At 62.1% G+C, this 11,516-nt stretch overlaps 2 protein-coding genes across 6 annotated transcripts; one reads left to right on the top strand and one right to left on the bottom strand.

The window, feature by feature from the left end:
- Window positions 1-28: 28 nt before the first annotated feature.
- TIGD5 (tigger transposable element derived 5) lies at window positions 29-4,205 on the top strand. Its single transcript, XM_002922076.4, has one exon. It carries the CDS (start codon window positions 81-83, stop codon window positions 1,866-1,868), a length of 1,788 nt encoding a protein of 595 aa, XP_002922122.2. The 5' UTR covers window positions 29-80; the 3' UTR covers window positions 1,869-4,205.
- Window positions 4,206-4,974: 769 nt separating this feature from the next.
- PYCR3 (pyrroline-5-carboxylate reductase 3) lies at window positions 4,975-11,299 on the bottom strand. 5 transcript variants are annotated; one of them, XR_004627965.1, is made up of 8 exons: window positions 10,161-11,299; window positions 8,365-8,429; window positions 7,657-7,836; window positions 7,112-7,324; window positions 6,703-6,795; window positions 5,873-6,483; window positions 5,433-5,514; window positions 4,975-5,289 (listed from the first exon to the last, which is right to left on the bottom strand). XR_004627965.1 is itself a non-coding variant. In XM_002922103.4 (6 exons), the coding sequence occupies exons 1-6, from the start codon at window positions 10,270-10,272 to the stop codon at window positions 6,301-6,303; spliced, it is 846 nt and encodes a 281-aa protein (XP_002922149.1). In that variant the 5' UTR covers window positions 10,273-11,299; the 3' UTR covers window positions 4,975-6,300. The 5 variants fall into 5 exon arrangements, 1 of the variants encoding a protein (XP_002922149.1); XR_004627966.1 differs by lacking the exon at window positions 5,433-5,514; XR_004627964.1 differs by having other exon boundaries at window positions 4,975-5,514.
- Window positions 11,300-11,516: the final 217 nt, after the last annotated feature.

An 11,516-nucleotide genomic window follows, 5' to 3' on the forward strand; every position in this document is an offset into this window, starting at 1 on the left:
GGCTCCCCGCGCCCACCCCGGCCCCCGCCGTGCGGCCGCCGCCCCCGGCTCCGGGGCCGCGGCCCCGCGTGGCGGTGAAGATGGCCTTCCGCAAGGCCTACTCCATCAAGGACAAGCTGCAGGCCATCGAGCGCGTCAAGGGCGGCGAGCGACAGGCCAGCGTGTGCCGAGACTTCGGTGTGCCGGGCGGCACGCTGCGCGGCTGGCTCAAGGACGAGCCCAAGCTGCGCTGGTTCCTGGAGCAGCTGGGCGGCGAGGTGGGCACGCAGCGCAAGAAGATGCGGCTGGCCAACGAGGAGGAGATCGACCGCGCCGTCTACTCGTGGTTCCTGGCGCTGCGCCAGCACGGCGTGCCGCTGTCAGGGCCGCTCATCCAGGCGCAGGCCGAGGCCTTCGCGCGCCAGATCTACGGGCCCGAGTGCACCTTCAAGGCCAGCCACGGCTGGTTCTGGCGCTGGCAGAAGCGCCACGGCATCTCCAGCCAGCGCATCTACGGCGAGGCCGAGCCTCTGGCCGCCGGCCCCGCGCCTGGCCCGCCCGTCAAGCAGGAGCCCGCGCAGCCCCCCGGCTCCAGCCCCGGCCCCCTGCCCGACAGGGCCCCGGCCCCGCCGTCCCCCGCCGAGGGCGGCTACGGCGACGAGCAGATCTACAACGCAAACGTCACGGGCCTCTACTGGAAGCTGCTTCCGGAGCAGGCCGCGCCCCTGAGCGCGGGAGACCCCGGGGCGGGGGGCTGCGGCCGGCGCTGGCGGGGTGACCGGGTGACCGTGCTGCTGGCCGCCAACCTGACCGGCAGCCACAAGCTGAAGCCGCTGGTCATCGGGCAGCTGCCAGACCCGCCTAGCCTGCGCCACCACAACCAGGACAAGTTCCCAGCCTCCTACCGCTACAGCCCGGATGCCTGGCTCAGTCGCCCCCTGCTGCGGGGCTGGTTCTTCGAGGAGTTCGTGCCCGGCGTGAGGCGTTACCTGCGCCGCAGCTGCCTGCAGCAGAAAGCTGTCCTGCTGGTTGCCCACCCGCCCTGCCCAAGCCCGGCTGCCAGGATGCCCGCCCTGGAGGAGAGCGAGGAGACCCTCCGGCCGTGTCGGCCTGAGCCCCTCAGCCCCCCGGAAGAGCTGCAGACCCCGGATGGTGCCGTCCGGGTGCTCTTCCTGTCCAAGGGCAGCAGCCGGGCGCACATCCCTGCCCCGCTGGAGCAGGGGGTTGTGGCCGCCTTCAAGCAGCTCTACAAGCGGGAGCTGTTGCGGCTAGCTGTGTCTTGTGCCGGGGGCTCGCCCTTGGACTTCACGCGCAGCTTCATGCTCAAGGACATGCTCTACCTGGCTGGCCTCTCCTGGGACCTGGTGCAGGCAGGCAGCATTGAGCGCTGCTGGCTGCTGGGCTTGCGGGCCGCCTTCGAGCCCCGGCCCCCCGAGGAGTGTGTCGGGCAGCCGGCTGGCCGGGCTGAGGAGGCCGCAGAGCACAGCCGGGTGCTCAGCGACCTCACGCACCTGGCAGCCCTAGCTTACAAGCGCCTGGCGCCTGAGGAGGTGGCCAAGTGGCTGCACCTGGACGATGATGGGGGGCTGCCCGACAGCTGCAGAGAGGAGGCAGGCCCTGGCCGGCCCCCTGTGCTGGTCCCTGCGGCCCCTCCACCCCCCGCCAGCCTACCCTCTGTCGTGGGGAGTGGAGAAGAGGAGGAGGAGGCCGCCGTGCCCACTGCTGGGGAGGCTGTCCGGGGTCTAGAGACAGCTCTTCGGTGGCTGGAGAATCAGGACCCCCGGGAGGTGGGGCCACCGAAGCTGGTGCAGCTGCGCTCACTGATCAGCATGGCCCGGAGGCTGGGGGGCATTGGTCCCTCTCCTGCAGTCCCTGAGGATGGGGTGTGACCGAGTCAGCCTGAGTGGCCCCCCAATGGCTGTTCTGCTGCACTTGGAGGGAGGGGACACACACAGTCTTCCATTTCCTCTCCCTCCCTCCCCTGGGATGGCCCCACCCGATGGCTCAGGGGGCTCCAGGGATTCCGGCCCCCAGGCTGGCTTGGAGGGGCTCTGTTGGTGGAGGGCCATCCTGCTCCACTGGTCCCATTCTCCTGAAGGGGAGCTAATAGAGGGGCCCCGGGCCCATACACCTGCTCCCTGGGCAAGCACACTCGTGGGGTCTGTGGTTTTAGCCGGGGTCCCTTGCCATGCAAACTGCCACCCACACAACATGGCGCGCTAATCAGAGCAGCTCTCAGTTTTCCTGCCCTGGCTCTTGCAGGCTGTGCCTGTCTGTACCTCCTGCCCTCCTCCCGGGTGGCCCATCATATGCACTGGACAAGGGGCCGGCACTCCTGTGAGTGTGGAGCCCTGGGGCTTCATGGTTCCCATGCCACAGCCATGCAGTCATCTCCATTAAGTCCATTTTTACAGATACCCTGCCTGGGGGCCAGCGTGGTATCTCATTCCCCAGCCTGGGCTGGTCTTGGAGGTTTGCTCCGCTCCGTAGAGGCTGGGAAGGGAGGATGGTGCCCGGCAATTGAGGATCCGGAGGCTCCGGACGCAGCAGGGGGTGTAGATATTTCTGTTCCACTGGGATTGTTAGTTTTCCTTAGGAAAATTCCATTCCAAACCGCTCTTGTTCTATGGGTTAGCAGCCTTCTAGACTTGGGCCCCTGGTGACTTGACCAATGACTGACAAGCTCCCTGGACCAGCCACAGGCCACTTTGTCCAGCCCCCCGGGCCCAGAGCCATGCCATCTACCAGGAGTGGGGCTGCGGTGCTGCCAGCTAGACAGGGACAACCGTACAGTGCCTTAGTGCTCCTCCTCGGCTGCCCCACCCCTGCGGGCACTGCCGAGGGTGTGGCGAGGGAGCTGCTTCCCACAGCCCCAGAAACTGGGCTTCTGAGCGGCTCCATCTGAGAGGAGGAGGAGGAAAGTGTTCGTGTGTTACTGCCCGACTCCAGGTTCGGAGTCCGGCTGGTCTGAGGCCCAGTGGTGCCCGTGCCTCCCAGGGGCGGCTTTTGGAGATGTGCTCAGAGCCCTTGTGAGAGGCTGGGGCCAGGTCTGAGGTGCTGCCTGCCTGGCCTGTCTGCCCTCCCTTCACCTCCACCTGCCTCACATCCTCCTGCTGTAGACGGGTAGTGTGTTCGTGGGAGGGGTGGCCGTGCACTGGGGGGGCAGCTGGAGGGAGCCCCCAGAGCACCTTCCCCACAAGTCTGAGAACATTAACTGTTCCGTGGAACGGTCCCCAGTCAAAAAGTGCGCGTGTGTGTGTTGCATACATATATCTCAAATCTGAAAACTGAGGGAAGCTGGGAAGAATTTGGGAGCAGGGGCTTGCCTAGCCAGGCCCAGGGCAGCAGCCCCTAGCTGGGGCCCCTCTGGCCCCTCCACGTAGTAGCGGTCTCAAGCCCGCACCCCTAGAGGCACCTTTGGCCGTCTGTGGCTGGCCCTGGGACTCTAACCCGAGCAGGTGGCACAGGGCTTCAGGAAGTTTTAATTTCATAACATCCCATGGCAACTCAGGGACCTAGGGCTGGGAGGCCCCGGCCTCCGCTCTGCCAGGCCTGCCCACGGGGGTGTCTGGAGAGACAGACCTCAGGGCCCACATGGGGTGCACCTGGGGCCCCAGAGTTTCTCCCTGCAGAATGGCTGAATACTCAAAGCAGCAAAGGTTGCTGCTCTTCCAAAAAGTGGCTCTTGGTCAGGGTCCGCGCTAGGGCATCCAGCGGGCTTGGCAGCTGCTGGGGAGGGGAGGCACTGCGGATTAAGACAAACTCGTGTGTAGGTTCTGCTAAAACCACCCTTGACCTGCACGTTTTGGGGGGATGAGACCAAGCTGCAGCCAGCAGAGAGCCCGTCTGAGAGGCACGGCCTTGCCCCAGGCAGGCTACGTGCCTGGGAAGCTACCGCCAGACAGCCGGTGGCCTGCAGGTGCAATGTCGGCATGTGGTGAGGGGAAGGGCATGCCCTCCAGGGACCCCCAGCCCGTCTCGGCCCAGCAAGTCAGGATTGCCGCAGGGAGCCCTAGGACGGGGGCTGGGTGCTGTTTGTCCCCAGATAAGGATGCCCACAGGTGAGGCTTGACTCCAGGGGCGTGTCCTTGAGAGGACCATGGGCTTTTGGGGTGCATGCTCTGTTGAGGGGCCTTTTCACACCCATCCTTGCTGATGGGGGGATTCACCCAGTCAGACGGGCCCAATGTGCTTTATAATAAAGGTTTGTGTCAACTTCACACGCATCCCTGCTCTAAAGTCTTACTTTAATATATTTTTTTGGATTTTGGCGTATATTTTACTTATTTAAATAATCTGCAGCAAACATGGGGTTGAACTCATGACCCTGAGGATCAAGTTTCATGCTCTGCTGCCTCAGCCAACCACATACTTCCAAAGTCTTAATTTTGTAATTTTTGATCCAATGCTTACATCTAGAACATGTCATAATTTGAAAACGTGAGGAAGATATAAACACTGATGAAAGGAGAAGTTCTATCCATCAGTCTCCTGGAAAAGTAATTTGAGCATTGTGTTACAAGGTGAGTTGTGGCCAGCCAGTGACCAGGTTGCAGCCCTGACCCCCAAAGCCACTGTCATTACTCCTGTCCTGTCCAGGGCCATCACTATCTGGGGTACGGCTGCCCTTACAGCTGGGCTAGGGGTGCACTGAGGCACCTCTCATTCTGCGAGTGGCCTGCTCACGGCAGAGCTGGCCAAAGTGCATCTTCTGCCCCACAACCCAACCCATCCAGCTTCTCAGGGACTGTATGGAAGACGCACTGCTGAGCCCACCCTGGAGGGTGAGGCTGGGCCAGGGAGGGAGCCAAAGGTGCTACCCTTGCAGACCTTTCCAATGATGGCACCTTACTGCCAGGGTGGGTAACCTCTGCACCCTACCAGCTCCCAGGTCCCAAGCCTCGGCCGAGATGCACTTCCAGGCCCTTGGAATCTGCTTTATCAGCTTAAATACCAGTCACTCAGTGCTACAAGATCGCGCCTTAATACCGGTCACTCAGTGCTACAAGATCGCGCCTTTATTCCCATCTCAGATCAGTCAGGTGGGGAAATGGCCTCAGGCTGACCCTTCTAACAGGTGGAAGGGGCAGTCAGTCAAGGAAGGACCAGGGTGGGAGGCTGGCGGGTTTGGGGATGTGCCTGGGAGGACAGGCTGGAGGCTGGCGATGGAGGGCGGAAGCGTGAGCAGGGGGAGCGTGCTGAGGGGGGTCTCATCAGCCATGCACAGATGGGACTGATTTGCTTCAAGTCTTAGCTAGTAACTGGAGGCAGCTTGCTCCACCTTGTGGCTGGCCCAGTCTCAGTCGGCCACTGGGGGGAAGTGAGGGGAGCGTGAGCACTCCAGGGCCTTCGTGGGGTGGGGAGGCACCAGGAGCCCCAGAGGCAGTGAGGGGTGGGGAGAGCCGCAGGCAGCCCACCCACCACCCAAAGGCCCCATGGCCTTGGTTTAGGACCTGAGTTGCTGGCTCTCCTGGCCAGGTGCTCTGTTCAGGGATGTGCCAAAGAGCATGTCCTGCAGTCAGGGGCCAGGAGGGCCTGCAGGACAACCCAGTGAACGGTCATCAAGGCCGGCTCCACCTGCTGCTTGCCAGGAGCTTCGCGGGGGAAGGGCCTGCACCGGCTGAAGCCAAGTGCTCGTTCCACAGCCAGCGAGGCCGTCCTCCTGGACCTCCGCTGGCCTGCGGCTGACTAGCACCGTGGCACACCCACCTAGGGCTCTGTTCATGGGGGCTCCCCAACGGAAGGACCCGGTGCAGTTCCTGCTCAGCCAGGGAAAGAGTGACCAGCCCCACTGTTTCTTCAGGGGCTGGGAAGGTCGGGGCCTAGCTCCCTGTGGGTGACACCCCCACCCCACGGCAGGTCAACCGGGGACAAGACCAATGTGGTGACCTACCAGCGCTGGCTTCACGGAGGAGCAGCCTCTCTTGCACGATGTCCAGGTCCCCTACCCTGAGCTGGCTGCAGTCACACAGCTGCTGGAAGGGCCTACCCAGCCACTCCAGCAGCAGCTCTGCTCCTGCCCTCAACCCCCCAGCTGAGCACGCAGGGCACCTGGCCAGTAGTGTCAGCGCTCCGGCCCTCCAAACCCAAGTCACCCATGATGGTGGACCACTGCCATGGTGCCTTCTGCCCTGTGGGGGGGGGGGGCGGAGGTTCCCATGGTGAGGGGATCCCCTGCCTGCGAATGAACAACTCCTGGCCTGTTCCTTCTCATTTCCTCGTGTGGAGGTCAGGGGGCTCCTGCATGGTGGGGGAGCTGCAGTTCTGGGGAAGGGGCAGGGAAGGAGGGACTGGGGGCAGCCCACAGCCACTGCCTGTTCCCTACTTCCCGCTGAGCTCCCTGGCCCGGCAGGTGGCAGCCTCCACGGCACTCATGGTGGCGGCCCGCAGCCCACCCTGCTCCAGGGCGTGGAGCCCGTAGATGGTGGTGCCGCCTGGCGTGCACACGTCTGTCCGCAGCTGAGCCGGGTGCTGCCCCTTCTGCTGCAACATCTTGGCTGTCCCCTGGGGAGAGGGGCCCCGGGGGTGACTTAAGGGAGGCGGGAAGCCCCTTCTCCAGCTCAGCCCCAAGGTGTAACCTGCTTCATCATGTGTCCACCCCCCACCTCCATCCCAGATCTTCATCCAGGCTTCTTGGGCCTGCTCTCCCCCTTCCCGCTGCTCCTGGGAGACATAGCAGCCCATCCCTTCCCACATGACCCCGCTGGGGCTGCTCTCACTCACCAGCAGAGTCTGAGCAGCAATGCGGTGGGCCAGGCCACCAGGCATGCCCATCTTGATGGCACCTTCGGCCAGGGCTTCGGAGAAGGCACATACCTGTAGCAGTGGGAGGTAGAGACTGTCAAAGCCAACACTCCTGCACACAGCAACCAATCTGGAGAAAGCTCAGAACCTTCAGGAACACAGCCCAGAGCGCTGGCCACCAGTGCAGGAACTAGGGCTGGGGGCTGAGCCCAGGGATCTGACTGGACAAAGGCCCAGGAAGGCAACGATGTACCGGAGAGTAGAGCTCACAGGCAGCCCAGGAACCAAGTCATCAAATCCCAAAAGCCGGGATCATTGCAGGGACTTGAAAAGTCTCCGCTTTGCCAAGGGCTGGCCTTGGGGCCGTGGGGGATGAGACAACACTCACGAAAGCCACACCGCTGCCACTGAGTCCGGTGTGGATGTCCACGTGGGCCTCAGGCACCTCCTCGCACTGCCCACAGGCCTCCAGCAGGGTCTGCAGGAGCTTGGCCTCGCTGCTTCCAGCATGGCGGCCCCGTGCCATCACCATGGCCCCCTCTTGAACCATGCAGGGCAGGTTGGGTGAGACCCGCAGCACCCGTGCGGTTGGGGGCAGCAGCTGGTCAGAGAGAAGCTGGAGTCAGGAATCACGTGGGATTGGCCCCGCCAGGCAGGCCCGTGCCTCAGCCAGTTGTGGGCTCCCTCCCATGCGTCGTGGGTGGGGTGCCAGCAGGAACCTGAATCCCAGTCCCCTTGGCCACCTGGCCACCTCTTCAGGCTGGGGGTGGTCTGGGAGGCTGTCTGTCCCAGGTTTCACCCATCCCACTTTCCTAAAGGGCTGAACCCAGGCTGGCACCAGTATGGAATGGCAAAGGGTGGGAAGTTCTGACCAGCAGAACTGACTCTGGGGTCAGAGCCTCAGGTCTCACATAACCCCCACAGGCTACTCACCTCTTCCAGGGTACTCAGAGAGACGCCGGCAGCCACAGACACCAAGATGTGCTCAGCGGTTACCACAGGGGCCACCTCTGCCAGGACAGCAGGCAGGACGTGGGGCTTGGTAGCAAAGAAGACCAGGAAGCAGTTCTGCAGAACCTCCTGGTTGGAGTGGGTGGTCCGGCAGCCCAGAGCCTGCAATGGGGACAGTGGGATCGGGGCTGGGTAAGTGGGACAGCCTCCCAGACCGTAGCCCTTCCTACTGGAGGCCACCCTGCGTCCCCAGGGGTCCTCATGGGTCTCTCCCATTGCAAATGCCTGCACCAGCCCCACTCCCAATAACCAAGACTCACCCAGACCATCCATTCTTGCTCAGGACCAACCCTGAACCTCACAGGACCCCTGATGTCAGCACTTCCTTGTGCCCTCTGACCCCAGTGAGTGCCCACGACCATCTCTGCCCCCCCAACACACGTGTACACATGAGTGTACATGAGCGCACACACACACAGACACAGACACCCTTCACTCTGTCCTAACCTTCCACAACCTTGACCTTCCTTCTGGTCTTTGGCCTCCCCTTGCCCAGTCCAGCCAGTCTCAAAAGTTTAGCCAAATAAGCAGCACTTCCTGGCCCCAAGAACTGTCTCAGAGGGACAGGGGCCAAGAGCCACCATGAGTCCCCAGGAAAGCCTCAACTCAGAGGAGCCGGGCCCAGCTCACCTGGAAGTGGGAGAGGTTGCTGTCAGTTGGTGCACTGGCCAGTACGTGCTGAGCTTCCACTTTTCCTGGAGGGAAAGGCAAAGCAAAAGGGTCAGTGAGGAGGTGAGGTGGAAGGAAGAAGTGCGGAAACCAGCCTGGCCTACCCCTTACTGAAGGGCCTCTCATGCTCAGTCAGGCCTGGGCCATCCTGGCCCCTAGCTGGTCTGACCCTCTGTGAGAACCCAAGTGCCTGGCAGGGGTGTTCCGTGCACCCAGGACCAGGCACTCAGCTCCATTCTATTCTGCTTGTCAGTCATCACTACCTGCCTGCTACTGCTGAGTCCACAGGGGGGCTAGACGCAGGGGCCAGGTGCTTGTCCAGTCTCACGAGGACACAGCCTCCAGGGACGGGAAGGCTAGGGTGGAGGAGGGGGCACAGTGGAGAGGGGGGCCCAACAGGGGCTGAGCTTCTCTGGGTGTTGGGGGTGCATCTATGCTGGGATGTCCAAGCAGAGGCTAAGTGCCCATTTGGTAGAAATCGTGTGCATTTGTGGCATACAGGGCTGGGGAGATTAAGGTCTAACAGGAAGGCAGAAGTGCACCCCACAACCTGCACACAGAGCCAATTAGTCAGGACGACACCCACCACTTATGCCTGCACATACCAGCACTGTGTTCAACACCAAATCTCTCCAGTCCTGGGAGGAAGGAGGTAATGCTAGGTCTTACAGGTAAAACACCTGAGATGTGCAGTCAACTATTTTCTGATGATTTTGACCCTTCTGAACCTTGACTGTGGTTGAAGGCAGAAAGCCAGCCCATAACTTGCATGTAAAGGTTTCTAAAGACTAGGACAGCACTGCCCTGCCTTGCTGTAAATCAGTGGTTCTCCCCCCAGGAAGTTTCTGCCCCCAACCCCAGGGGACATGTGGTAACTTCTGGAGACAGTTCTGGCTGTCATAATTGGGGGATGCTACTAACATTCAGTGGGGACAGACGAAGAAAGTGGCTAAACATCCTACAATGCGAAGGACGGAGAATTGTCCCACCCCAAACGTCCACAGCGCCGACGTGGAGAAAACCTGCAGCCCGCCACCGCGGTGGAGCTGGCAAACAGGAAATAGAATCGGAGTCTCAAAGGTCAACCCACTCGACCCAGGCAGCAGACCAGAATTTAGTGGGAGATCCCGGGCTCTAAGGTAGCGCTGTCCGAGGAACTATCACCAGAGCCAAATACTTAACTTCACATTTTCTAGCAGTCACACTAAGCAAGTAAGAAAGACAACGTTAACTCTAATATATTTTATTTAACCCAATGTAAACAAAACTCTATCCTTCCAAATATTGGTTTTAGTTAGCACTAAAAATTACTCAAATATGTTACTTGCTCATTTTGTGTGTGTGCTACATCTTCCAAACCCAACATAGATTTTTTTCTACAATATCGCAGCACATCTCAACTCGGACCGCCCACATTTCAAGTGCTGTGTGGCTCCACGTGGCTCACGGCCCCCCTGGGGACAACCAGCTCCTCCCACGCACACCCCTCGCTGCTGTGCTGAGCAAGCAGTCCGCAGGGGCAGCGTCCGCGATCCGCCCTGGCCCACGCCCGGCCGGCCCGCCCCGCCGCACCCTGACGACCCCGCGCGGGGCTCCCTTGTGGCCCCCGCTCCTCGCCCAGGGGCTCTGCGACACGCATCCCTCCGCGCAGGTGCGCTCCCGGCAGGTGAACCCTCCCCTCGCACACCGCGCGGGCGTCGGACGCCCCTGGCTCCCAGGCCCGGGGACCCATGCGCCCCACACCCGCGCCGCCCCACCTGCTCGGATGAAGCCCTGCGCGATGGCCTCCGCCATACGTCCCGCGCCCACAAACCCCACGCGAAGCGGGTCCATCCCCTGCCCCGCCGCCGCCGCCGGCGCCGCCGCCATCTTGCCACGGCCCGGCCTGATCTTGCCCCGCCCCGCGTCCTGGGCCCCGCCAATGGGCTACACCGCCCCCCTGTCCTCGTCGATTGGCTGCCGGGATGTTACTCTCCGCCCACTCCCTTCCGGGCTCGGAGCTCTAGGCTCGCTCTACACCGAGTCCCTCCTCCCGCTGCTCTTGGGTCCAAGAGAGCGAGGCGTTGCGGGGGTGCCGCGGAGCATGGCACCCGATCGTCCGCGCGCTGCGGCAAGACTGGCCGAAGACGAGGCTTCAGCGCTGAGGGCGAGAGCCAACCATGGCCGGACCCTGGGTGCGTGGATCACAGTGGTTTCCAAAGGGCAGCTTGAGAGGCTCCCTTAAAAGGCGAAGGGTCGGAAAGGGTGGGGGGTTCCTCTGACTGTCCCGGAGGTCTGCGCCCTGGAGGGTGCCTGGTGGGTGTCCCTCGCGGGGACGCTGCACAGCCCGGGAAACACTGGGTGGCCGCTGGGCAGCTTAGCTTCCAGGAGGAAGCATCCGCCCTGATCCTGATGAAAGACCGGGGCAGGCAAGGTCCGGACCCTGGCCCACCATCGGGACTTGTCAGGAGCTGGGGAGCGGAGCCCTGCCAGCCTTAGGCCAGTTTCTTTGGGTGGAAGCCGCGTCCTCAGGGCGCCCTGGTTCTCTGGAGCCTGGGAGTGGACTCAGGCGCGGAGGGCAGGGCTGCCTGGTCGGGGCTTGTTGTCAGCGCCTCTCCAAGCTGCAGCGGGTCCGGGTGAGCGCATAACGTGAGCACTGCCAGTGAAGTGTGTGAGCAGGGGCCTGTCGCTCTACTGGGTTAAAGAAGCTCCTCCCGCCAGCCTGGACCCTGATTTTCTTGGGCCTCCCAGGCTGCTGCGAGAAGGCCGGAGAGGGGGCGCCTGGGCGGCTCAGTCGTGGAGCGTCTGCCTTCCGCTCAGGTCATGATCCCCGGTCCTGATGGGGCTCCCTGATCGGAGGGAAGCCTGCTTCTCCCTCTCCCACTCCCCCTGCTTGTATTACCTCTATCTCTCTCTGTGCCAAATAGATAAAATCTTAAAAAAAAAAAAAAAAAAAAAAAAAAAAAAAAAAAAAAAAAAAAAAAGAAAAGAAAACAGAAAAGGCAGGAGAGGTCTTTCTGAAGCCCGGGTCCCCTGCCGGGACCTGGCCCATCTTGTTGGTCCTGGGGGGTGGGGGGCGCTGATGGAGTGCTTGGCCAGGCAAGGGGCCGTGTCTGAAACTGAGGGGAGTGGAG

The sequence above is a fragment of the Ailuropoda melanoleuca genome, chromosome 9 (assembly GCF_002007445.2).
Source record: "Ailuropoda melanoleuca isolate Jingjing chromosome 9, ASM200744v2, whole genome shotgun sequence".
NCBI lineage: Eukaryota > Metazoa > Chordata > Mammalia > Carnivora > Ursidae > Ailuropoda > Ailuropoda melanoleuca.

Excerpts from the sequence above, each read along its gene's own strand:
- TIGD5 (XM_002922076.4), top strand. The coding sequence starts at position 81 with ATGGCCTTCCGCAAGGCCTACTCCATCAAGGACAAGCTGCAGGCCATC.
- PYCR3 (XM_002922103.4), bottom strand. The coding sequence starts at position 10,272 with ATGGCGGCGGCGCCGGCGGCGGCGGCGGGGCAGGGGATGGACCCGCTT. Across the intron at positions 6,796-7,111 it reads GTGGCAGCGGTGTGGCTTTC|GTATGTGCCTTCTCCGAAGC; the intron begins GTGAGTGTTGTC and ends CCACTGCTACAG. Across the intron at positions 6,484-6,702 it reads TTGCTGCTCAGACTCTGCTG|GGGACAGCCAAGATGTTGCA; the intron begins GTGAGTGAGAGC and ends CCCTCTCCCCAG.